This window comes from Adiantum capillus-veneris, chromosome 5 (assembly GCF_014529385.1).
Source record: "Adiantum capillus-veneris isolate H3 chromosome 5, ASM1452938v2, whole genome shotgun sequence".
NCBI classification, from domain to species: Eukaryota; Viridiplantae; Streptophyta; class Polypodiopsida; order Polypodiales; family Pteridaceae; genus Adiantum; species Adiantum capillus-veneris.
Window position 1 is genome coordinate 33255000 of NC_140935.1, and position 25754 is coordinate 33280753.

The 25754-nt window shown below is 45.0% G+C and overlaps 1 protein-coding gene across 2 annotated transcripts in view; it reads right to left on the reverse strand.

Moving 5' to 3' along the window:
* Positions 1 to 25548, reverse strand: part of LOC147457112 (syntaxin-52-like) — a 64865-nt gene extending 39317 nt beyond the window's left edge. For both annotated transcript variants that reach the window (XM_086512117.1, XM_086512118.1), the window contains exon 1: positions 25246 to 25548. In XM_086512117.1, the coding sequence (XP_086368243.1) occupies positions 25246 to 25466 (221 nt within the window). In that variant the 5' untranslated portion in view covers positions 25467 to 25548. The remainder of the gene's footprint in view (positions 1 to 25245) is intronic.
* Positions 25549 to 25754: the final 206 nt, after the last annotated feature.

Genomic DNA, 25754 nt, shown 5'->3' on the forward strand with positions numbered 1-25754 from the left:
CCTTTCAAAGTAGACGCAACTAAATCGAAAGCCTCAAGGTAAAGTTCCAAAATCTGAGGAGTATCTGCTACGTCCTCCTCCTTCATCCACTTCGCATCCAATGCCGGATAGTTCTTAAATTTCACTAAGAACCGCCGAATCACTTTACCTTTCACTTTTCTTTCCTTATGTGCCAAAATCTGTTATGGAACGAGTATCTCCTCGCTCTCTTCTACTTCGGGTTGCTCATCAGGCTCCCCATCAACTGGCACCTCACCCTTAAAGGGTTTCAATAGACTCACATGAAATACATTGTGAATCTTCTAAGTATCTGGTGTCACAAGACGGGCACCACGTGCCGATAGAAAAGAGCAGACTGAACAAACTTTTAGCACTTCAATAACAACTGAACTGAAAGAGGGAGACGACACACGACACGGAGTGGCGGAATTCCACCCTAGAGAGTATTGGCCCCAAACCTTGGCGCCCCTTTCGGTATTTCTTTATGTTGCATCAACACAATACAAACCGGTACTCGAGACTCTGCACCTTCGCCAAGAAGCATGCCAAAGAATGAACCTTAACCTCATATTTAAAGGCCCTAGGCCCCAAAAGCAATTTACAGTAAAAAGCCTTCAAACTCAAAAGCATCTGGTCCAAAAGCAAAGCCAAAAAGCTGTCAGCATAAATCATGGAAATCCGTACAACCTGATAGGCCAGCAGTCAACGCAAAACGCGAAAATCCGTACAGCATGCCACGTCATCAGTCAACGTGATTTTAGAAAATTTGCCACGTCATCAACCAGCTTCGCAATTCTTTTGTGTGTGTGAGTCTTGCTTTATTTTTATTCTTTATGTCACTTGGGGCCCCATCGGACGGGGTCCCCATAAGTTGGTAGGACTTCTTCTTCTGTTACTTCTTCTTCTTAGGGTTTTGGCCCCTCGGCCAGTATCTGTAAGTTGGCTCCATTCTTCAGGGCTTTGACACGTCAGCAGTTTGTTACATCTCCCCTTCTTGAAAGAGAGTAATCGTCCGCGATTACAGCATATCTACAAAACAACTCAAGTTAGCTCAAAAAAAAATTCAGAGGGTCATTCCGAGGGACATTCCGCAGTTTGCTCTTTTTGTTAAGGAGTTAGCTTCTCCTCTCGGCTCTTTTGATCAAGGAGTTAGCTTCTCCTTTCGACTGTTTTGATCAAGGAATTAGCTTCTCCTTTCGTCCACATCGAAACTCTTGATATTCCGGCGTAGTAAAATTAGCCATCACACCCAGACCATATTGATCTTCCACGGGTGTCTTGATGCACTTAAATTACATACCCAGGCAATCTCATCCAATTAGGAATATTCAGTAATTGGCACATCACAATGCAACACAAATGCTTACATATGCATGTTACAAGACACAACAAACAGCACCGTTGAGCACTCCCCCGAGACAAACGGTCTGCGGTATGAAGCTACTCAACGACTACCTCGTCACTCCCCCCGCAAATAACCTAAAAAGGTCCGGGCCATGAGCTCAGAGGACTGTACAACCAAACGCTCCCCAGACCGCAATCTGCGTCGCTTGGAGGTTCAAGCATACAACCAAACGCTCCCCAAGCATCGGCCTGCGTCGTTCGGAGGTTTTCTAGCATACAACGGAACGCTCCCCATGCATCGGCCTGCGTCGTTCCAAGGTTTTCAAACATACAACGAAACGCTCCCCAGGCATCGGCCTGCATCGTTCCGAGGTTTTCAAACATACAACGAAACGCTCCCCAAGCATCGGCCTGTGTCGTTTCGAGGTTCAAACAATACCAAAACAGTATTTCTCACTTCTCCACCAAGGAGTAAAAAATCACCAATTAATGAAACCAGTATTAAAACCAGAGTCAAACATTTCAAATCGGAACCAAAACAGGTTTAAAACAAATAGCATCCATTTCAAACAATACTTTCTCAAACAATGTTTAAAAGTATCTAACTAGAAAACAACTAGAGAGGTCATTCAGGGTTTTGTTCGGACAACCGAACTTTAAGGACAATGGGCTTGCCCTTCTGCATCACGATGATGGTTCGGTTCCAGACCTGGAGAGTTGCATCATTCTTGTCGTGCCAGGGCATGCCCAAGAGAACGTCGCAATTGCCCAACTTCATAATGTGGAAATCGGCTTTTCCATGATAATCTTGTATAGTCACTGGAAGTGCACCAATGAGCGGTACCACTTTTTTGAGTTTGCCCAGTGGCTAGCTCAGCTTCAATTTCTCCACCCTCTGCATCATAATCAAAGTGCATCTGCTTCAAGAATTCTGGATGGATGAAGTTTTCCATAGCTCCAGGGTCAAAGAAAATAAGGGCTTTCAAGCCGTTGACTTTTCCATAAGCTCTACATAATTCATTAAAACTCTGGAGGTGTATACCATAAATATCGGGTACTAGTCCAATAGCAAGTCTAGCCTTCTTGGTCGGAGGTGGCCCCGGGGATCTGTCTGACGTGGGAGCAAGAGGTTGCATTGAGGACGTCGAGGCTCGCTCAGGACATGTATTACGTATGCCCTGTTTGGAAACATTCGAAGCATCGGCCTTCTTGTAACAAGGCGTCTCGTTGACGTTGTGTCAAATGAGGCCATTGAGATTGGTTTTCACGGGATTCCCAAGAATTTGTTCGTTGTTGCCGGGAGTTCTGGTTAGTGGACGGAGGTTCTTTTGTGGTAAACTCCGGCTTTCCTTTCATGAGCTTGTAGCCGACCGCGGCATGGTCCTTAAGCTCTTGCATGGTAGAGATTTGCTTGGAGAGATTGCGGAGTTTATGGTAGTCCAATGGTGTAGCGCTTGCACTGGTCCTCCAAGGAAATGAACTTAAAGAAGGACACCAGAAGGTACACGTCGAGAAACCTTTGGTTATAGTTGTCCATAGTTTCGATGGCAAGCATTTTCAAGTTGCCCCACTCTGCCAAAATCCAAACTTCAAACATCTTGATGAAAAATGCTAGGGATTGAAGTTCTTGCTTGGAGGAGAAACCGCCACCAACGTTCTTGCTGAGAAGTTGTCAGTTGAGAAATGGTGCTCCTGCTGCCTCTTCTGCCTGAAAGTGCTAGCGCTAGATTTGCTTATATACAAACTTAGCAAAATTGCCCTACCTACTTTCCAACAAAAGTCACTTATAAATAATAAGTGAAAAATGTCAAAAATAGGGAAAATAGGTTTAATGCACTGGAAAATTCCCCTGGTGGATTCTGATGGGAATGCTTATGATCATGCTGTGTGCGACCAGAGGATATACATCTACACTAAGTGACTGGGCATGCACGGCCTGCGAACAGACTCACAAAAGTGCCAGATCACTTCTAAATCTAGACTGACTGGACTGATTGAACCCTTGTCGTACTGTAGCTTGTCCATGGACACATAGGGTTGGATGTGTCACGTGACAGATGACGAGAACTGTAACCACGTGCCAATGTTCTCCCAAATAGCCTTCCATAACAAACTCGTGAATCGGGGATCTCTGTCACGGACTATGGTCTCAAGCATGCTGTAAGGATTCTAGGTACTAATTCTTAATTAAGTACTTACATTCATGATTAAAACTTAAGAAACTTAAACTTGACTCAAAGATAAGACTTAGAAGACTCTATGTTTGATTGATGAATTAATAAATTAGTTACAAGGGTGTTCTTATATAGAAACTGAAGAGACACGATGAAAAGACATGACTCTAGGCCAATAGTCGTGTCCCTCTGCTGTAGAGTCGTGACCCTTCGGCGTAAAGGTGCAGCCATCCGCTGAAGAGGCATGGCTATTCGCTGAACAGGTGCAACTCTTAGACGAAGAGACGCATCCTTTGGAGAATTGGGGTCTCGGATCTGGTACGTCTTGGAATATGCAAAAGGATTAAGTGAAGAAGGTGGTACAAAGATAAAGAATACGACACAATCATGATATTCCCTCCCATTTAAAATAAAAGCCAGGGATAGTTGTAAAAACTCCGAGAGAAGGAAATGTATTGTTATAGTGCTTTTGCACCCAAAGCTCTTTTTGTTAAGTCCTATGTCATGGCATTGTTATTGACCATAACTATTTTGCCAAACTGAAAACTAATCATATCTGCAACTTGATCAATGCCTTTGTCAAAGTCATTTGTAACGTCGAGCTTTGTCCAAGAAAAGATTGAATCGTTATCTGCTTCAAGTGAAACTTTTAGTAAATTGACTTGAGTTTTCTGTTTAGTGATGATCATTGGTTTGAAATCTGCAAGATATTCCATTGGTTTGTCTCGAACAGTAAAATCCTTTTGAAGGGATGTCGTAAACTGAGACAGAGTAGTGTTTGGAGGTATATCCATTTGTAAAGGTTTATCACTGGAACAAGTTGTGTCCAAAGATTCAATCGCAGCGAGTGAAGTCGTGCTGCAAGAGTCTGTTTCTCTTTTATACTTTGCTCTGCTGAAGGTGAGGACTGGAGTCTTCAAGTTTGAAGAATTATCATTCACCACTGCATTTGGTATTTGATCAGAGAGAGAGAGAGAGAGAGAGAGAGAGAGAGAGAGAGAGAGAGAGAGAGACTTTATTCTACAAGGGCAATGAAGAGGCGAATTTTTTTGCCTAGATCACGGCCGAAAAAAGGATTATGCGTTTCTTGGTTGTCACACAAGAACAAAAATCTTCTAAATCTTCGGCTTTCTCAACAGGTATTAAGGCTTCCAATTGAGAAGGGGGATGTAACAAACTACTGACATGTCAAAGCCCTGAAGAAGGGGGCCAACTTGCAAATGTCGGCCGAGGGGCCTAAACCCTAAGAAGAACAAGTAACAGAAGAAGAAGTCCTACCAACTTATGGGGACCCCGTTCGATGGGGCCCCAAGTGACATAAAGGATAAAATAAAGCAGGACCCGCACACACACACGCAAATTGATGACGTGGCAGATTTTCGAAAATTGCGCTGGCATGATGACGTGGCAGGCTGTACGGATTTCCGCGTTTTGAGCTGACTACTATACGGAATTCCGTATTTACGCTGGCAGCTTTTTGGCTTTGCTTTTGGACCAAATGCTTTTGAGTTTGAAGGCTTTTTACTGTAAATTGCTTTTGGGGCCTAGGGCCTTTAAATATGAGGTTAGGGCTCATTCTCTAGCATGCTTCCTGGAGAAGGTGCAGAGTCTGGAGTACCGGCTTTTACTGAGTTGATGCAATATAAAGAAATACCGAAAGGGGCGCCGAGGTTTGGGGCCAATACTCTCTGAGATGGAATTTCGCCACTCCGTGTCGCATGTTGTCTCTCTCTCTCTCAGTTTAGTTGTTATTGAAGTGCTAAAAGTCTGTTCAGTCTGTTCTTTTCTGTTGGCACATGGTGCATGTCTTGTGACAGAGGTCGAGGGAGTTGTTGCCTCTTAGACCTCTGAAGGATCCTCTTGCACAAGGAAAGGATCAATAAATCTTCAATTTTACCACCATCAGACAAGAAAAACTTAAATGTAGGGCACGTGTCACAAACGGGATCGCATAACAATATAAAATACATTCAGATAAATAGGATTTATCACTTATTACTGAAGCCAGAGGATATAGAGAGAAATAGATAGAGAGAGAGAGAGAGTGAGAAGATCGACACAGTACTGGGGACCAGAAGATGGGCTGGTCCCCCCGTAATAGTATCTTTATTACTGAGGAGAAGTCTATACAAGCACTTGAACCAAACGTATTACCACGTTCGTTCTAGAATAAGACTTGATGATTTCCGGAAGCCTCGGCTTCCTATTCTTAGGGCAAAGCCCTATTCCAAGGAACTTCCGTTCCTTATTCCAAATTCTCGAGAATCAAGGTTCTCACCTCTGGATCTCACCTTCCAGACTAAGGGCATGGCATCCCTACAACTCTTTTTTCCAACTTTGTTTCCAGAGTCCTCTTCCCACAGAACAACTCTGCTTTCCCGGACACGAAGTCCTTACTTGGGAATCCCAACTTCCGGATCACAACTTGAGAGACTACATCTCTCTGATCCGTGGATCTACTTCCCAAACTCAGGTACGAAACCCTTGGGCTGATCTGGTTCTAGTTCCTCAAAGCACTTTTCTCTTGCAGAGGCTCATGCCTTCCTCTGCTCCTACTCCCTCACGAAGAGGAAGTACACCTGCAATCAAATACTCAGAGATCATAACATGAAAATCGTTACCTTCAAAGTCTGGACGCTCGAAACGCAACTCGGTTCTCGAAAAGCAATTCCCCGGAAGAGATCTCTACATAGAAAATCCTCTCTTCCAATCCTACACACAAAAGAGGTGTGTTCTCGGCTTCCTTCTCGTAAATCAGCTCCGTCTACGACGTTTATGGGCTGAAAACAGAGAAAAACAGCAGCTTGTCGCGATGGAAACACGCTCCATGGACACTTCTTTGCGAGGGAACTTGCGCACTAGGTCTTGGCGACATCGGGTACAGTTGGGGCAGCCATGGGCATCACCGGCAAACGTCTTCTTTGCGGGTGAACTCTGTAGCAGCATCTCCTTCTTGCAAAAACTGATCCTCCCCTCTGAGGGAGGACATATGATGCTTTTATAGCTCCTGGCCACGGGCACGAATAGCTGCTCGCGTAGAGATCGCGGCCGTTTTTTTTTTTTTTTTTGTTCTGCCAAAAAAAGAGAGAGAAAACGCTGGTTGATCTGTTGCCTTATTTATCAGATGGCTGTCCACTTATTAAGTGGGCGGCCGGCATATTTTAAAATAGTCTGAATCTGCCCAAAAACTCAATAAAACCTTATAAGTTAAAACAATGCTTTCACAACACTTCCCAGGCGTCCTGGATGCAATCAAGTACACAGTTGCAATGCAGACATAGACTTCCTCGCAGGAAAGCATCTGCTTTCCTGAAAAGCAATCCCGCTTTCTCAAAAAGCATCTGTTTTTCCTCAAAGTTTCCTTTGTACCCATCTTCATTCAAGTGCTTGCTTTTCCTTGTGCACAATTCTAACACAGTTCGGAATTTCCTCCTGACTATGGATAATCCCTTTCCGATGCACCTGTCACCCACCTGAATACCCATCACCTAGTCCTTTCCTACCGAACTTACGGTACAATCTCCTTCACGATGCTCTCTGTCACCCATCCTATGACACATCAAAGACGTCCGTTCTCGGATGGTCGAATACTTCTTTCCGATGCTCCCTGTCACCCATCCGATGTGACGCATTTGAAGTACCCGTTCCTGGTGGCCTCACAGATATTCCCGTTCTCAGTGCTCCCTTCATTACTTTGAATGACGCACTAGGAATACTCTGTACTCGGATGTCTCCAGTGAGAAAAACCCTCTCACTTAAAATTTCAATAATTATTTTTCCTTGGGGTTCCAAGCGAGAAGACCCTCTCACTTATAAATCCAATAATTCATTTTGAATTATTTTTGTGTAAGATAAAGCCAATTTAGCAACAGCATGGCTCGCGACGAGGAACTTGTCCAACGTCGCGGCATTCACGACCGAGTACTCGATTAGGGTCAAATATATGTGCCACTAAGTAAGCCCATCTAGAAATGGATGATTGCTTTTTAAGATGAGATCCTTTGGAAGCTTCATGTTGCTGCTTTTGTTGCTGACGATTTCAATAAGAAGTAGGTTGCTTAGAACTATAACATTTCCAAGAATATTCATGCTGAGACTTTTGTTGCTCGCACGAAGGTGAGAAACCATGCTTTGGGTGAGAAAATTTGAGTTTCGAAGCCTTTGGTTTGAGTGGTTTTTCTTGGTCAGCCATTGAAGCCTCAAAAGAAGGTGACGAAGAAGTAGCATTAGTCATCCGAGAAGTTGTAGGACGACTCCGAGAAGTGTTTTGCGTCTGCATCTGCTCTAAGCGAGTGCGAAGTGATGCGAGGCTCGTGGAAAGTGTTGTCATCTACTCCTTGAGAACTGCTATCAGATCCTCGAGCATAATATTGTCGTCCCCATCTTGTGATCCAGTCATGCTGACTGCTTATAGCAAGTAATTGATAACTTGGAATAAGCTCACAAACTGATACTTCGAGAGCAGGAACTGTTTTTGGAGAGGGTTCCTGCTCTGGAGTCAAGGATTCGAGAAGTATGACGACCTCCGGCTCGGGTAGGGGTGATTCCAGAATGACAATAACCTCTGTGAAGGAAGAGGATTCGCCGGCAAGTCTTCTTCGAGGACCTCGTCTACATACAAGATGTCACAAACTGCTGACGTGTCAAAGCCCTGAAGAAGGGAGTCAACTTGCGCATGTTGGCCGAGAGCCTAAACCCTAAGAAGAACAAGTAACAGAAGAAGTCGTCCTACCAACTTATGGGGACCCCGCCCAATGGGGCCCCAAGTGACATAAAGGAAATAAAGCAGGACCCACCCACCCACAAACAAGAAATTGCGTAGCTACTGATGACGTGGCAGATTTTTGAAAATTGCACTGGCATAATGATGTGGCAGGCTATACGGATTTCCACGTTTTGCGTTGATTGCTGTACGAAATACCGTGGTTTAGGCTGACAGCTTTTTGTCTTTGCTTTTGGACCATATGCTTTTGAGTTTCAAGGCTTTTTACTGTAAACTGCTTTTGAGGCCTAGGGGCATGCTTCCTGGAGAGGGTGCAGAGTCTGGAGTATCGGCTTGTACTGTGTTAATGCAATATAAAGAAATACCGAAAGAGGCACCAAGGTTTGGGGCCAATACTCTCTAGGGTGGAATTTTGCCACTCCGTGTCGCGTGTCGTCTCTCTTTCAGTTCAGTTGTTATTGAAGTGTTAAAAATTTGTTCAGTCTGTTCTTTAAACTTTTCTATTGGCAAGTGGTGCCCGTCTTGTGACAGTGGTATCAGAGCATCAGGCGTATGCTTTTCTGGAAGCGTACTGGTCACACCAAAGAGCAGACACAAAAAGATCACACTTCCAAAGCTCATTGGAAATTTTAGCTTCGTGCATCCTTACTTCATCGCGCATCGGACGCGCTCCGGTCTTCATCGCTCATGTTTTATAGGGCATAAGCCATTAAGATCACTTGCAAGAGAAGGATCCAAGATTTGTTTCAAGTCATTGTTTTTCTCAAAAGCAGTGCCATGCAGATGTTGATGTCTACAGCTACCAAGCAGCACACTCCAAGGACTTGGCAAGCTTTCAAGAAAATTTTTGCCGGAAGTTGTATGGTTTTAGACATCTTCCTTCGCAGTGCAACTTCTAACATAGTGGGGTATCCTGAAATACTTCCCATGGAAACCCTAGCAGATTATAACTTGAAATTTCTCAACATCTCTCAGAAGATGTCTCTTCACGAGCAGATGACCTTGCAGATTGCTATCTTGGGACTACTGTCACGTGACACATCCCAACCCTATGTGTCCGTGGACAAGCTACACCATAGCAGGGTTTCCGTCAAGTCCAATCAAGTTAGATTAGAAGTGATCTGGCACTTTTGTGAGTCTATTCGTAGACCGTGCATGCCCAGTCACTCAGTGTAGATGCATATCCTCTGGTTGCACCTTGCATAAGCATAAGCATTTCCATCAGATTCCATCAGAGTCAGTTTGGGGATTTTTCAGATGACTTTATCCCATTTTTTCCTATTTTTTACATTTTTCACTTATTTATTAAGTGACTTTTGTTGGGTACTCAGTAGGGCAAATTGGGTAAGTTAATATATAAGCAAACCCAAGTTAGCACAAATTGGCAGATGAGCAAAGACACAGCAGGCTTCCCCAAGCAACAGGTGTCCCACCCTCTCTGAGCAAGACCCTCTCCATCCCCTTGGCGAGGCCACTCCCACCAAAGCCAACGTTTTCACCATAGCCTATCCCTCCCTTCCTGGGCGTTTTCCAGAGTCTGCTATCGCCATCCCAAGTCCATCTTGCCCTGGCGTTTTACCCCCATCTGGCAGCAGCCCCATCAAGAACTACTAACGCTAGCATTTGCTGGCAGATCTGCAGCGATTTCAGCATGTACTAACGCAAGGAACACCTCAGTAGGATCAGCGTTTTCATCCTCAGTTGCAGCAAAACAACCGTAGCCGGTAAGGGGATATTAGCACTTGGAAAACTGCAATTTTCAGCAAAGAAACCTCTGCTGTCACAACGTTTTTCAGCCAAGCATTCATCTCCAAAAACGCAGCAAAAAGAGCAGAAAGTCCAGCGTTTTTCATCATCATCTCGACCCCGACAAAAGCAGTCATTTTCAGCCATGAACCCATCAAGAAACAGTCATTTTCAGCCACCAAGAAGTTCACAGATTTCAGCCTAAGTCGCCATCATCATCACCTCGTCGTCATCGGCACAGTCTCATTGCATCAATCCATTGCATACGCATTGTACACCTTGTGCAATCAAAGTAGACCACTCTCGCCAACGAGAGTGGGGCCTTCGGAGGAGGGTTTTACAACCTCTCGGTGTCGTATCTCTTCTCTCTCCTCCTCTCAGTCTCATTCACTTGCACGCACAATATCCACTCACTTTGTTCGTGACCACAGCACTCTACAAGACGGAAAGCTCTCTCTTTCCCTAAGAACTAAAAGGAACCTTGAGCAATAAAGATCACTAATCTTGAGAAAATACAACATTCATTCCACTACACCTTACATTGGTATCAAAGATTTGGAAGTGTTCTGCATTACTCAAGGAAAGAACCACAAGAAATTTTTTTTTGCTTGTTGCGATCGCACGAACTTGGGCGTGGTGATTCCTAATCGTGTTTTGTTGAAGAGTGACAGGAATCCCAAGAAAGAAGGGCTTGTCCAGCCTCCCCTTGTGTCTCTTTTCACTCATTGAGAGCGGACCGTGCACTTAGCGGCCGGCCAATCGACGTGAGGTGGGAAAAAGCAACCTTGGTGTGAGCGCAAGGCCGCCAAGGGGTGCGCCCGCCGCAGAAAAGGGTAGAACTAGGGTGAAGAGAAGATCCTTCTCCAACGCGATTTGCAAGCGAAAGAAACCCTCAAGAACCCAAGCACTCAAGAACCTCAAGAACCAAGTTCCTCGTGAACTTAAGAACCAAAGATCCTAGTGCATGGTCATCACCCGAAGCGGCATGGATACTTCGCATTCAGGTGATGAGCATGAGAGAGGCGACGAAGGATTCTACCCACCAGGAGATTTTTTCAACCCTCCCCCTTCGCCATCTACACCACGAGTTGTCCTCACTCCTATGGAGATGATGGTCAAGTCGATGTTGGACATGATGGCACAACAACAAGAAACGAATCGAGTTGCATTGGCACAACTCGCAAGCAAAGCAGAAGAACAAGCAGCAAAGGACCGTGCACAAGAAGCCAAGGAACGCGAGCGCGATGAAAGAAACGCCACACTTGCTGCAAAACAAGAAGAAAATCGACTCGCTCAGGAACGAGAGCGCATTGCTCTTGCCGCAAAACAGGAAGAACATCGACTTGCTCTCGAACGCGAGCACGCTGAACGAAAAGAACGCAAAGCAGAAAGGGACGCCGAGCGAGAAGCTCAAAGGGAGATTCGTAATCAAGAATTTATTTCCCAAGTCCTAGCTTCGAAGACCGCACCACCCAAAGATCGTGGGAGTTCGTCGAGTGGCGCAAGCCATGATGCGGATTCACACAATCCAGTCACAGAGAAGTTGACTTTCAGTAAGTATGACGGTAAGATGGATGCTACTGTTATTCATTCTTGGTTGCATCAATTTAATGCTTATTTTGCGACAACTAAGAAAACAGGCAATAGCAAAGTTTTGACGGCAGCTATGTACCTTGCCGGTGATGCCATAAATTGGTACCAGGCATGGCAAGAGGCACAGCTAGCCGCGCACCTAGAGGCAGTCGACGATCTCACGCCCCTCTCTTTTAGTTGGGCTGATTTCCAAGACAAGCTCAAGGCACGGTTTATGCCACCTCAGTACCTTGCACTACTGAAGGACGATTGGCGAGCTCTCAAGCAAAACGGTATGCCGGTTATGTCTTTCTCTAATCGGGTTTTGCAGCTCGGCACTCAATTACGCAAATCGGAGAAGAAGCGCAAGGAGGCATTTCTTTACGGATTGGACGAGTATATCAAGTATGATGTCGAGATACTCGATCCACCCGATCTCAACAAAGCGGTAGCAATTGCTCTCGCCCACGAGATGAAGCACAACAAAGGAAAGCCTAAGGAAAACAAGACTTCTCAAGGAACCCCGCAGAATTCTCAGAACACACAGAATGGTATGAACGGTAAGAATAGTAAGAATGGTAATTCTTCTAGCCCTTCTTCCTCTAATTCCTTGGAAAAGAACTCTAACAATGAATCTAAGGGTAAAGCTAAAGCACCTGCAAAACCTAAGCTAACCCTTGATAAAAAAGCTTCTCAAGGAATTATAGGAGGATACATCACGCCTGAAGAACAAGTGATTTATGCTAAAGAAGGTAGATGTTTTCAATGTCACGTTAAGGGTCACATTAAGAAGGCCTGTCCTAAGACAGTCCCATCTAAAGAACCAAAGGCACCCACAGCTAGCACAAACTCTGTCACAACACAACCTGCATCTTCTCATGACTCTGACACACACATTGATGAATCTCTCATGAAGTGTTATGGTCATGTAAAGGACAGCGTTTTATCATATTGTTTGATCCAGGCAGTATGCATGATGTGATTAGTCCCCCTCTTGTTGAGAGAGCCCGCCTAGAGGTTAGTCAAAAATCTCCTATCGAGGTTTCTGGCTTCGCTCCTGGTATGGACTCTCTCATCACGAAGGAGTGCCTTGATGTGATGTTTACCGTTTAGCAAGCTTCTTTTCGTAGGAAATTTCTTGTGTCTCCTCTCTCAGGATATGATATTTATTAGGCATGAAGTGGTTTCGTGAACTGAACCCTCTCGTTGATTGGGAGGCTCTCACTCTCACTTTGCATACCAAAACAGATTCCCCCCTCATCATTCGTGTTGAGGAGGGCTTGCATTCTTTGCCTCTCATCTCGCATATGCAGGTAAAGCGTGAATTACGACGAGGAGCACAAGCGGCATTCATCTATGCTGCCCCAGTTTCCCAGAGCATTCAAGCTCCAGGTAAGTATTCGCAGTTGTTTATGAAATTTAAACATCTCTTTTTGCAAGATGATCTTCCACCTCGTCTCCCACCGGAGCGGCCGGAGGACCATCGCATCGAGCTTATGGAGGGAGCGCAGCCTGTCAGTAAGGCTCCCTACCGTTTGAACAAGTCACAGGAGGAAGAGTTAGAGTGACAACTCACAGAGTAGGTGGCTAGAGGATTCATACGTCCTAGTGTAAGCCCTTTTGCTGCCCCTATTTTGTTCGTTCGCAAGAAAGATGGTACGTCTCGTTTGTGTGTTGATTACAGGGCATTAAACAAGATGACCGTCAAGAACAAGTTTCCAATGCCTCGCATTGAGTATATCCTCGATAGGCTCAATGAGGCAAAGGTTTTCAGCAAGGTCGATCTCAAAAGTGGATACCAGTACGGGTATTCAAAGGCGACATTTTCAAAACCGCCTTTCGCACCGAGCGAGGGCAATGGGAGTATATTGTTATGCCTTTTGGATTGACAGGAGCCGTGGGTACGTTCAATCGTCTCATGGTAGGTCGTTTCGGTGATATGGTACGCGTATGTGTGTTCATCTTTTTAGATGATATTCTCATTTTTTCTGCATCGTGGGAACAAAATGAAAGAGATGTTGAAAGGGTACTAACTCGTTTGGATGAGTGTTAGTTTTACATTGCAGCTAAGAAGTCTGAATTTTTTCTTACTGAAGTCACTTATTTGGGTTATATCATTTCTGCAAAAGGCGTCAAGCTAGACCCCGCGAAGGTGGAACAGGTTCGTAATTGGGATTTGCCCAAAACTGCATATGATGTGCGTTCTTTTCTTGGTTTATGTCAAGCATATAGTTCGCACATAGAGAATTTTGCACGCATTGCTGCACCTATGTGACTGATGTTTTGAAAGAGGTAAAGACTCGCCGTCAGCGCGTAGACTTGCTCGAGGCAGCCATTGAGGCTTTCGCAACTCTCAAGGTTGCGGTGACAGAAGCACCGTGTCTTATCCTTGCCTCTTGGGATGACCCCTTCGAGGTATGGACGAATGCGAGCAATGTCGCCATAGGCGTTGTGCTCCAGCAGCATGGTCGCCCAGTAGCTTTCCTTAGCCGGAAGCTCAATAGTGCGAAAAAGAATTATTCAGTTTATGATAAAGAACTTTTGTCTGTCATTCACTCTCTTAAGCATTGGAAGCATTTTTTGTATGGTAGAGAGTTTACAGTGCGCACAGATCATCAAGCCCTCAAGTGGCTACAGTCTATGCCTAGTGCACATTGGAGTGATCACCAAGCGCGGTGGTCACAATTTTTTGAGCAATTTGGCGGTTTGATTAAGTACGTGCCTGGAAAAGCTAACCCTATTGCAGATGCATTGAGTCGCAAAGGTCAGATTTTGGCTCTTGAGTCAAGAACCACATTTTCTATACAGGGTGAGTCTTTTGACAGCATGAAGAACCAGTATGCAGATTCGGAGTTTGGTAAGTATTGGTTGCAGGCACTTGCTTCCCAAGGGCCCAGCAACTATCTCATTCGTGATGGATTGTTATTTTTTCGTCAGCGTCTATGTGTGTTGCCCTCTCTCAGGCCAGCCATATTGCATGATGCACATGACTCTCTCACGAGTGGGCACAGGGGTATGAACACCACATTGGAAAAGATTGAACGATTTTTCTATTGGCCTAAAATGCGAAAAGATGTGTTTAGTTATGTCACACATTGCACTATATGTCAAAAAGTAAAAGCTCCTCGGGGTAAGCAGCAAGGCCTCTTCCTTCCGCTGCCTATTCCCGAGGGACCTTTTCAAGATATCTCTATGGATTTTGTGACTAACTTACCACCAAGTCAGTATTCAAGGAACACTCAATGTTTAACTATTGTTGATCGTTTTAGCAAATTCTACATGTTGATTCCTTGTAAGACCACAGTTACTGCACAAGATGTTGCACGATTGTTCATAAAGCATTGGTACCCCCTCTGTGGTTTGCCAAAGTCCATTGTTTCAGATAGGGATGTTAAGTTTACGTCCAATTTTTGGCATGCACTCTTTGAAAATTTTGGCACAAAGTTGAATTTTTCATCCGCTTTTCATCCACAGCCAGATGATCAAACGGATATAATCAGTTGGCTTTTGATGTGTTGAAGTCTTATGTTCATGATCAGCAGTCTCAATGGGAGCTCTATCTCCCATTGGTTCAGGCTATTCTCAATGATTCCGTCTCTTTTGCTATTGGTCGAACTCCGTATGAGGCAGCTTTTGGCCGCCGATTCCAGTCACTATTGACTCGATCGGTCAGTCAAATGCCTGATGCCAATGCTGAGAGTCAGTCATTGGATCAGATTTCTGAGAGTGTGAAGCTTCGGCTAAGCAAGGCTCAGGAATCTTATTCTCGACAGGCTAACAAGCATCGTCAGGAGGTCTCGATCAAGAAAGGAGATTGGGTGTATCTACGAATTATGAAACAGAGTCTTAAGCAAGTTGGAAAGAAATGTCCTAAGTTATCTTTTCGTATGTATGGTCCATTTCCAGTCATCAAAAAGATTAATGAGGTTTCAATGAAATTGAAGTTACCTAACTCATGGTCAATGCACAACGTTTTCCATGTTTCTTGGTTGAAAGTGTTTCAGGGAGCACCTCCAAAGGACGTTTCGGAAGAAGAAGAACCGGAGATCATCGATGAAGCAGAAGTCATGGAGCCAGAGAAAGTCTTGTTGCATCGGTTTCGCCATGGTTCGAAGAAACAAGTACGACAGTATTTTCTAAAGTTCAAAGATCGAGGAACCCATGAAGCGGTGTGGGTAGACGAAGAGTTCTTCAAGGATTATCCAGAGTTGTTGGCAGACTACAAGGAAGCCATGCAACTCGGTACCAGTACCTCACTTTAAAAAGGAGGGGATGTCACGTGACACATCCCAACCCTATGTGTCCGTGGACAAGCTACACCATAGCAGGGTTTCCGTTAAGTCCAGTCAAGTTAGATTAGAAGTGATCTGGCACTTTTGTGAGTCTATTCGTAGACCGTGCATGCCCAGTCACTCAGTGTAGATGCATATCCTCTGGTTGCACCTTGCATAAGCATAAGCATTTCCATCAGAATCAGTGTCACGGGGACGTGGCAACTGCTAACTTTAGTTGTTGGTTTCTTTCCAAGGGGTTTTGTTTTATTTTTGAGACCCTCTTCTTAAAGTAGCAAACGGTCGGACATTGCATGGCCAATGTGAACGGTAGTTTCACCCGCAGATGGATAGTGGTCGGCACTGGAATTCGTATGGTAAGAGGATGTCTAGGCTCAGAGCAAGATCATATAGGTCCCCCCGTCGCACTTAGCAAGTTGGTGGATACTAGGAAGTGAACTCAATAAAGGCATAAAGTCAAGGTGGGATCACCAACAGAAAGTATCCGACAGTTAGGCCATATTGCACTTTTGGATGCGGTCCCAATGAGGATAGATGGTCAGAAGACCAGCGGGAGCTCGACGGAAGCATCTCCTAAAAATTAGGGAACTGCTATTTTGGAACGTGAAATGTGTTCGCGTCATTACCTTCGGTATGACCAAGGGAACATTTCATTACTTTGCTGCAAAGTCAACTGATGCACCAGTTGAGAGATTTTTAAGTAGGAAGCCCAATGCGGGGAAATTGCATGTATGAGTGCCAAGTGGCACTTTTTGGTCAATTTACCAAGTCTGGGAGAACAGAACCCGTAACTGACTTTTGGGAGCAGTTTTGGAGGCTGTTAACTTTGATTTTCAGCCATTTCTCTCCATTTTTGAGCTTCCCATGACTTTGCCTAGGTCCAAGGAGCTCATTTTCAGCATTGGAAGGCATCCGATGCGTGTTTGCAGGGCTGTTTTGCTGCGTTTTCAACGATACGCACGTTTTGGCAGCCATGGAAATCTTCTCCTTTTTGCATCTATTTGTTCACAGATGCATTACAGGTCAAGGGCAGAAGAGAGGGCGCTCGATTTATGCTGGAGGGATGCTTCATTGAGAGCCTGTCTCACAGGTTAAGAGCTATGGAGTGCTTTCTTTCCCTCTCATGTACAGTGTGGTGCTAGGAGTGATGCCCTACACGCTACACACTGCTCTCTCTCTCCCCTACGTGCAGTTATGTGATGCCCCCACAAGAGGGCTCTTCATTTGACCGATGTACAGCTGTGTGGTTTCATGCCTTTGTGCTAATGCAAGAGCCTCCTTGAGCAAGAACAAGGGTAGCTAACTGCTACTCCAAAGCAGGCACCGGTGAGGGTCATAACCTCACCATACAGGTGTGTTTTCAACGCTGTGTATGCGCTGTAAATTGACTGTTTTTCAGCCATATGGATGCCAGAACCATTGGGAATAGTGCCCCACTGGCACAGGACAGTTAGGGGACTGTTTGGGGCTGAAAACAGGGCAAAAACCAGTAAATACAGCGTGCTGAATTTATTGTTTTTTGGCAAGAATCAGAGGGTTTATGCCAGTGGAAGTGAGTTCCAGCAGGGGAATTGGTTTCGCACAAGTTTTGGGGTTGTTATGCTGCCGAAATTTGGCCAAATCATGTGGTATCTAGCTGGATACAGGTAAAGGATTCCCAGGACTCTACTTTGTAAATTTACCCTCTCAAAGTGTAAAGAAATACTGAAAGGGGCGCCAATTTTGGGGCCTACAGGTTGTCGGCGTCTGCTCAGAGCATTCTAGCTTCCGAGCCGTGTGTGTGATTAAGTGTTAATTCCCGTCGCAGGTTCTCTTTGCAAAGTGCTCTGTGTGTGTGTCTAAAGTAAAGAATTTCGGGTGAAAGCCAACGTCTACCGCCCTTCGGGCCGGTTACAGTCAGTTTGGGGATTTTTCAGATGACTTTATCCCATTTTTTCCTATTTTTGACATTTTTCACTTATTTATTAAGTGACTTTTGTTGGGTACTCAGTAGGGCAAATTGGGTAAGTTAATATATAAGCAAACCCAAGTTAGCACAAATTGGCAAATCAGCAAAGACACAGCAGGCCTCCCCAAGCAACAGGTGTCCCACCCTCTCTCAGCAAGACCCTCTCCACCCCCTTGGCGAGGCCACTCCCACCAAAGCCAACGTTTTCACCATAGCCTATCCCTCCCTTCCTGGGCGTTTTCCAGAGTCTGCTATCGCCATCCCAAGTCCATCTTGCCCTAGCGTTTTACCCCCATCTGGGGGCAGCCCCATCAAGAACTACTAACGCTAGCATTTGCTGGCAGATCTGCGATTTCAGTATGTACTAACGCTAGGAACACCTCAGTAGGATCAGTGTTTTCATCATCAGTTGCAGCAGAACAACCGTAGCCGGTAAGGGGATATTAGCACTTGGAAAACTGCAATTTTCAGCAAAGAAACCTCTGCTGTCACAACGTTTTTCAGCCAAGCATTCATCTCCAAAAACGCAGCAAAAAGAGCAGAAAGTCCAGCGTTTTTCATCATCATCTCGACCCCGACAAAAGCAGTCATTTTCAGCCATGAACCCATCAAGAAAGTCATTTTCAGCCACCAAGAAGTTCACAGATTTCAGCCTAAGTCGCCATCGTCATCACCTCGTCGTCATCGGCACAGTCTCATTGCATCAATCCATTGCATACGCATTGTACACCTTGTGCAATCAAAGTAGACCACTCTCGTCGACGAGAGTGGGGCCTTCGGAGGAGGGTTTTACAACCTCTCGGTGTCGTATCTCTTCTCTCTCCTTCTCTCAGTCTCATTCACTTGCATGCACAATATCCACTCACTTTGTTCGTGACCACAGCACTCTACAAGACGGAAAGCTCTCTCTTTCCCTAAGAACTAAAAGGAACCTTGAGCAATAAAGATCACTAATCTTGAGAAAATACGACATTCATTCCGCTGCACCTTACAACTACCATCGCCGCCAACGAAAACACTCTCTGTCCAAGAGCCGATGGACCATGCTGTGCTCGGCTACAACCTCATGGAAGGAACCTAACCCTAATTTTTGGTGCAGGTTTCAAGATGGAAACTCAGCCGACTTTTCGAGCTCGGCTGATGTCGAGATTGCTTTTTAAGTTTGAATTTTGTCTGAGAATCTGTTTGAGAACTTGTTTGGTGATCTTGTTTGGAATTTGTTTGAAATGGATGCTATCTGTTTCAACCTGCCTTGGTGCCGATTTGAATTGTTTAACTCTGGTTTTAATACTGGTTTCAATGATTGGTGATTTTACTCCCGGGTGGAGAAGTGATAAATACTGTTTTGGTATTGTTTGAACCTCGGAACGACGCAGGCCGATGCCTGGGGAGCGTTCCGTTGTATGCTAGAAAACCTCCGAACAACGCTGGCCAATGCCTGGGGAGCATTTGGTTGTAAGCTTGAACCTCCAAGTGACGCAAACTGCGGTCTAGGGAGCGTTTGGTTGTGCAATCCTATGAGCTCATGGCCCGAGCCTTTTTAGGTTATTTGCGGGGGGAGTGACGAGGTAGTCGTTGAGTAGCTTCATACCGCAGACCGTTTGTCTCGAGGGAGTGCTCAGCGGCGCTGTTTGTTGTGTCTTGTAACATGCATATGTAAGCATTTGTGTTGCATTGTGATGTGCCAACTACTGAATATTCCTATGTCACGTGACACATCCAGCCCTATGTGTCCGTGGACAAGCTACAGCATGATCAGGGTTTCAGTCAATCCAATCAAGTCTAGAGTAGAAGTGATCTGGCACTTTTTGTGAGTCTTTTCGTAGACCGTGCATGCCCAATCACTTAGTATAGATACATATCCTCTGGTTGCACACAGCATGATCATCAGTATTCCCATCAGAATCCATTAAAATCAGTTAGAGGATTTTTCCAGTGCATTTAGCCTATTTTCCCTATTTTTGACATTTTTCACTTATTAATTTAAGTGACTTTCCAACAAAAGTAGATAGGGCAATTTTGCTAAGAAAATATATAAGCAAACCCAAGTTAGCACTAAATGGCAGAAGAGGCAACAGGAGCCAAGCTCAGCAGGCAACTTCTCAGCAGAACCTTGGCGGTTTCCCCCTCCAAGCAAGACCCCTCACCTAGCGTTTTTGGAAACTGCACAAACTGGCGTTTTTGCATCAGCTTTGCCTAGCGTTTTCAAGATCCAGCATCATCGCCACAGAACCAACAAGATAGCGTTTGTGCATCAGATCCCCCAGCAGCAGAACATCAGCCTAGCGTTTTTGGTCAACCCCAAAGCTGCCAGCGTTTTCATTTTCAGCCTTCGATGGAGAAATTGCAGCAGATTCAGCCCTAGACATTGCAGAAGATCATCATTTTCAGCCTCTCAAAACGGAAACAAAATCATCATTTTCAGCCTCTCAAAACGCACGCACAGTGTCCACTCACTTGGTTTGTGATCATAGCATTCTCTCATTAAGAACGGAAGGCTCTATCTTCCATAAGAACAAAAGGAACCTTGAGCATAGTTCAGAGCACTCATCTTGAGCAAAGCGCAAACATTCATTCCACTGCACCTAACATCCTAATTGGATGAGATAGCCTGGGTATGTAATTTTAGTGCATTAAGACACGTGAAAGATCAGTACGGTCTGGGTGTGATGGCTAATTTTACTACGCCGGAATATCAAGAGTTCCTATCTGAACAAAAGGAGAAGCTAACTCCTTGATCAAAAGAGCCGAAAGGAGAAGCTAACTCCTTAACAAAAAGAGCAAATTGATCGTCCCTCGGAATGACCCTCGGAAATTTTTGAGCTAACTTGAGTTGTTTTGCAGATATGTTGTAATCGCGAACGATTACTCTCTTTAAAGAAGGGGAGACGTCACAAACTACTACGTGTCAAAGCCCTGAAGAAGGGAGTCAACTTGCAGATGTCGGCCGAGGGGCCACCCTAAGAAGAACAAGTAACAGAAGAAGAAGTCCTACCAACTAATGGAAACCCCGTCCGATGGGGCCCCAAGTGACATAAAGAAAATAAAGCAGAGCCCGCCCACACACACACACAAGAAATTGCGTAGCTGCTGATGACGTTGCAGATTTTTGAAAATTGCGTTGGCATGATGACATGGCAGGCTGTACGGATTTCCGCGTTTTGCGCTGACTGCTATACGGAATTCCGTGATTTACGCTAACAGCTTTTTGGCTTTGCTTTTGGACCAGATGCTTTTGAGTTTGAAGGCTTTTTACTGTAAACTGCTTTTGGGGCCTAGGGCCTTTAAATATGAGGTTAGGCTCATTTTCTGGCATGCTTCTTGGAGAAGGTGCAGAGTCTGGAGTACCGGCTTGTACTGTGTTGATGTAATATAAAGAAATACCGAAAGGGGCGCCAAGGTTTGGGGCCAATACTCTCTGGGGTGGAATTCCACCACTCCGTGTCGTGTGTCGTCTCTCTCTTTTAGTTCAGTTGCTATTGAAGTGCTAAAAGTCTGTTCAATCTGTTCTTTTCTATTGGCACGTGGTGCTCGTCTTGTGACACAAGAGGTACGGCACGGGCACGTCGAAGAAGTCCTTTGCCATCGCGCGCGCAGAGTGGTGGTAGAGAGAGTGCGAGCGCTGAGGGAGGGGAGCAAACCTGGCTGCCGCTGGTCATTTTGTGATTTTTATAATTATCAAATTAGTATTGTGTCCACACTTTATTAAATTTGGGGCGGCCAAGCCAATTTGGGGTTGGCCGGCCACTTAACTTAAGACCTTTGGCTTATTTTAAAAGTTAAGCGTTGTTGATTCTTTTACGTAAAACAAAAGACTAGCGAAAAAGTTCAGTCAGCGCTGAATTCAGCCGAACGCTTCAGTCCAGCGATTTCAAGCCAACGCTTCACACAAGGGCATGGCTCTCCGCGAAGAGGTGCGAGCACTGGCGAAGGGGTGCGTGAAAATTTCAGCAAAGCAGCCAAGTGACAACCAGCCCATCGATTTGCACAAAGGCACGCTCTGATACCACTGTCACAAGACGGGTACCACGTGCCAATAGAGAAGAACAGACTGAACAAACTTTTAGCACTTCAATAACAACTGAACTAAAAGAGAGAGACGACACGCGACACAGAGTGGCGGAATTCCACCCCAAAGAGTATTTCAAACCTTGGCGCCCATTTCGGTATTTCTTTACATTGCATCAACACAATACAAGCCGATACTCCAGACTCTGCACCTTCTCCAGAAAGCATACCAGAGAATGAACCCTAACCTCATATTTAAAGGCCCTTGGCCTAAAAAGCAATCACGGTGAAAAGCCTTCAAACTCAAAAGCATCTGGTCCAAAAGCAATGCCAAAAAGCTGCCAACGTAAATCACAGAAATTCGTACAACCTGCCACGTCAGCAGTCAGCGCAGAACGCGGAAATCCATACAACATGCCACGTCATTAGCCAGCGTGATTTTTTAAAATCTGCCACGTCATCACCCAACTTCGCAATTCTTGTGTGTGTGTCTGAGTCCTACTTTATGCCACTTCGGGCCCCATCGGATGGGGTCCCCATAAGTTGATAGGACTTCTTCTTCTGTTACCTGTTCTTCTTAGGGTTTAAGCCCCTCGGCCAACATCTGTAAGTTGGCTCCATTCTTCAAGGCTTGACACGTCAACAGTTTGTTACAGGCACAGCGAAGAGACACGTCGAGAAGGCAAGGGCGGCTATGAAGAGGCACAGCCCGTTGAAGAGGTGTTGATAAAGAGGTGCATTGCTTGGTTTCCATCAAGGAATTTCAGCACACACATCGGGTACGCCATCCCTCCGTATTGCTGCATTATGTATGAATTACAGATAGTGTAGGGTAAGAGTTACCTCATGCTCGTGTGTAGGTGTGTATACCACCATTTTGCTTCTTCCATACAACTCCGGGTAAGGGTTAGCACTAAGCGGCGAGAATGAGAGGCTCACAACCTTCAAGACTCGCGAAAAAAATTTGCTATGATACCATCGTAAGGATTCTAGATACTAATTCTTAATTAAGTACTTAAATTTATAATTAAAACTTAAGAAACTTAAACTTGACTCGGAGATAAGACTTAGAAGGCTCTGTGTTTGATTGATGAATTAATGAAATGTGTTACAAGGGTGTTCTTATATATTAACTGAAGAGACACGATGAAAAGACATGACCATAGGTCAAAAGACATGACTCAAAGCCAATATTCGTGTCCCTCTGCTGTAGAGTCGTGACCCTTCGATGTAAAGGTGCAGTCATTCGTTGAAGAGGCATGGCTATTCACCAAACATGTGCAACTCTTGGACGAAGAGACGCATCCTTTGGAGAATCGGGGTCTCGGATCTACAAAAGAATCAAGTGAAGAAGGTATTACATAGATAAAGAATACCTCACAATCGTGACACATGCCATGTAACCGAAATATCTGAGCAATGAACAGTTTCGCTAAATGGTCTGGCTTGATTGTTTTCTTTACTCGAATGAAGTGAGCTTGCTTGCTAAATCTGTCAATGATAGTCCAAATGCCATCGTGCCCACTCTTGGCTTCGGGTGAACAAAGATGAAATCCATAGCAATGCTTTCCCAAGGGCGGGTGGGAATGGGTAAAGGTTGTAGTAATCCATGTACCTTATGACTGTCAAACTTGACCTTTTGGCATACTAAACAACTACGAACAAAGTCGTCCACCTTCTTTTTGAGTCTCGGCCAATAGAAGTAATGCTCCATTCCCTGCAAGGTGGTATCGATGCTGCGGTGACCCGTAAAAGGTGGACAATGGCACTTGGTCAAGACCTTTTTCCTCAAAGGTTGTGTAACACACAACATCGTTTTCTTCATCAAATAGCCATCCCGTATGGAATACCATGAAACTATCTCCCCATTCTGTATCCGAGTAAAAATGTCCGCAAAGTCAGGATCTATGACGTACTGGTCAACCATATCCTCAAAGCTTATGTAATGAATCGCACAAAAAGCCAAGACTAGGGGCTTTCGAGACAATGCATCTAAGTTTTTCTATCCCTGAACATGGACAATCTAGAAGTGAAATTGTAACAAGATGTTAGCCCATCGCACTGCTTTTAAGAAAGCTGCTTCTATGACAAGAAGTAGCGTAGACTCTGATGATCTGAAAAAACTGTGGAATCGGCTCTGAGTAAATAGTGTCGCCACTGTGTAAGAGCGCTGCCAATAGCTCTTTCTCATAAGCATGTGCTACTAATTCTGGCCGTGAAAACATTCTGCTTTCATAAGCAATCACATCGCATTCTTGCATCAAGACCGCTCCCAGACTACCACCACAAGCATCACAATAAACTTCAAACGGCTTTTGCAAATCTGGCAAAGCCAACACTGGTCCAGTAGCAAATTTTTCTTCAAGTGTCTGAAAAGCAATCACTTCTGTATCCCTACAAGAAAGGGACTCCTTTCTGAGTCAGTAAGTGCAAAGGTAAAGCTATCTCTACAAACTTCCGAATGAACCGCCGATAATAAGAGCACAAGCCCAAAAAGCTTCGAACTTCATGAACATTCTTCAAGTCATGCCAATCGCGGATAGTCTCAATTTTGGCCGAGTCCATCTCTGTACTCTTACTCCTGAGATGATGTGTCCCAAGAAATGTATCTCCAGCAAGAAAAACTCACTCTTTTTGGTATTTGTAACCAATCTATGCTCGCACAATGTCTGAAAGATCTGTTGCAGATGGTGTCGATGCTCTACTTTATTCTTGAAGAAAACTATAATGTTGTCAAAGAAAGTACCAACAAAAGACCGATACTCTCGGAAAATCCTATCCATCATTCATTGAAAGTTGTTGGAGCATTTGTAAGTCCAAAGGGCATCACCAAAAATTCGCATAAACCAAAGCTTGTCTGAAAGACTGTCTTGTAGACATCTTTCGGAGTGATTCTGATCTGATGATATCCGCTTTTTAAGTCAATCCTACTGAAACAAGAGGATCCATGAAGTCTGTCGAAAATATCATCGATCCTTGGGATAGGGAATCTGTTCATGATGGTGATTTTATTGAGAGCTCTGTAATCAATGCACATTCTCCTTTATTCCCTAGCCATTGAAGTTTTTCCCCGGGCCCTAAGGACTTTTGTTGCCCTGTTTTCCATTTCCCTCGTATTTTCCCCTTAGTTCTAGGGTCGTGTAGCATGGTGGTTGGCCCTACATAAGTGGGGCGAGGCTCACCTCTATATGCATGCAGTGGGGCAGCCCTCGGGAGGAGATCTAGCTAGTTGGCAGATGGGCAAACAAAGGCTGTTTTGTCAGCTTTCCTGGCGCATATATGTGATCAATGTACAATCGACGGTTCTCAAAACCGTTGATCATCAAGATACATTTCTCCCAGAGAAAAAGGACAGGTTTTGTGCATGATTGTGGAACATGGAATGTCTTCCCGTGCTCTCTCTCTCTCTCTCTCTCTCTCTCTCTCTCTCACACTTACTGGGACTTATTGAGGGAGGAGTTGTTGAGAAGGGAGGAAAGACTGTCAAGCTTAGTGCCAAGCATAGTGAGCTTGCGGCGAACGAGAGAAATGAGGCGAGTAGCTTCATCTGGCCTCAAGACGGTGCTGCCGGATTCTCGATCTGCCAAGCGTCTTGCAATATCATCAGACAGCCGCACTGCATCCTCGTATTCTCGCAGCCATGAATCTTTGTGCGCCATCGCGAGACTGGCGCTTCCTCTCCCCCTCGCTCCTCTCTCTCTCTCTCTCTCTCTCTCTCTCTCTCGCACGTGTCGAGTTCAAAACTGGTCGGATTGGCTGTCCCTTTTAACACTAAGATGTCACAATGGTAGTGACAAAAGCAGTACGCCTGCCCATTGAAACAAGGGTAAAGGGGGAAAAGTGAAGGCCGCCTAAGCCGCCCATCGTGCACCGTTTTAAGCGTGGCACAAAACGAAGCTGAAGGTGAGATCTATATGTAAGAAAAAACTAATTGTGATCGGGAGTGC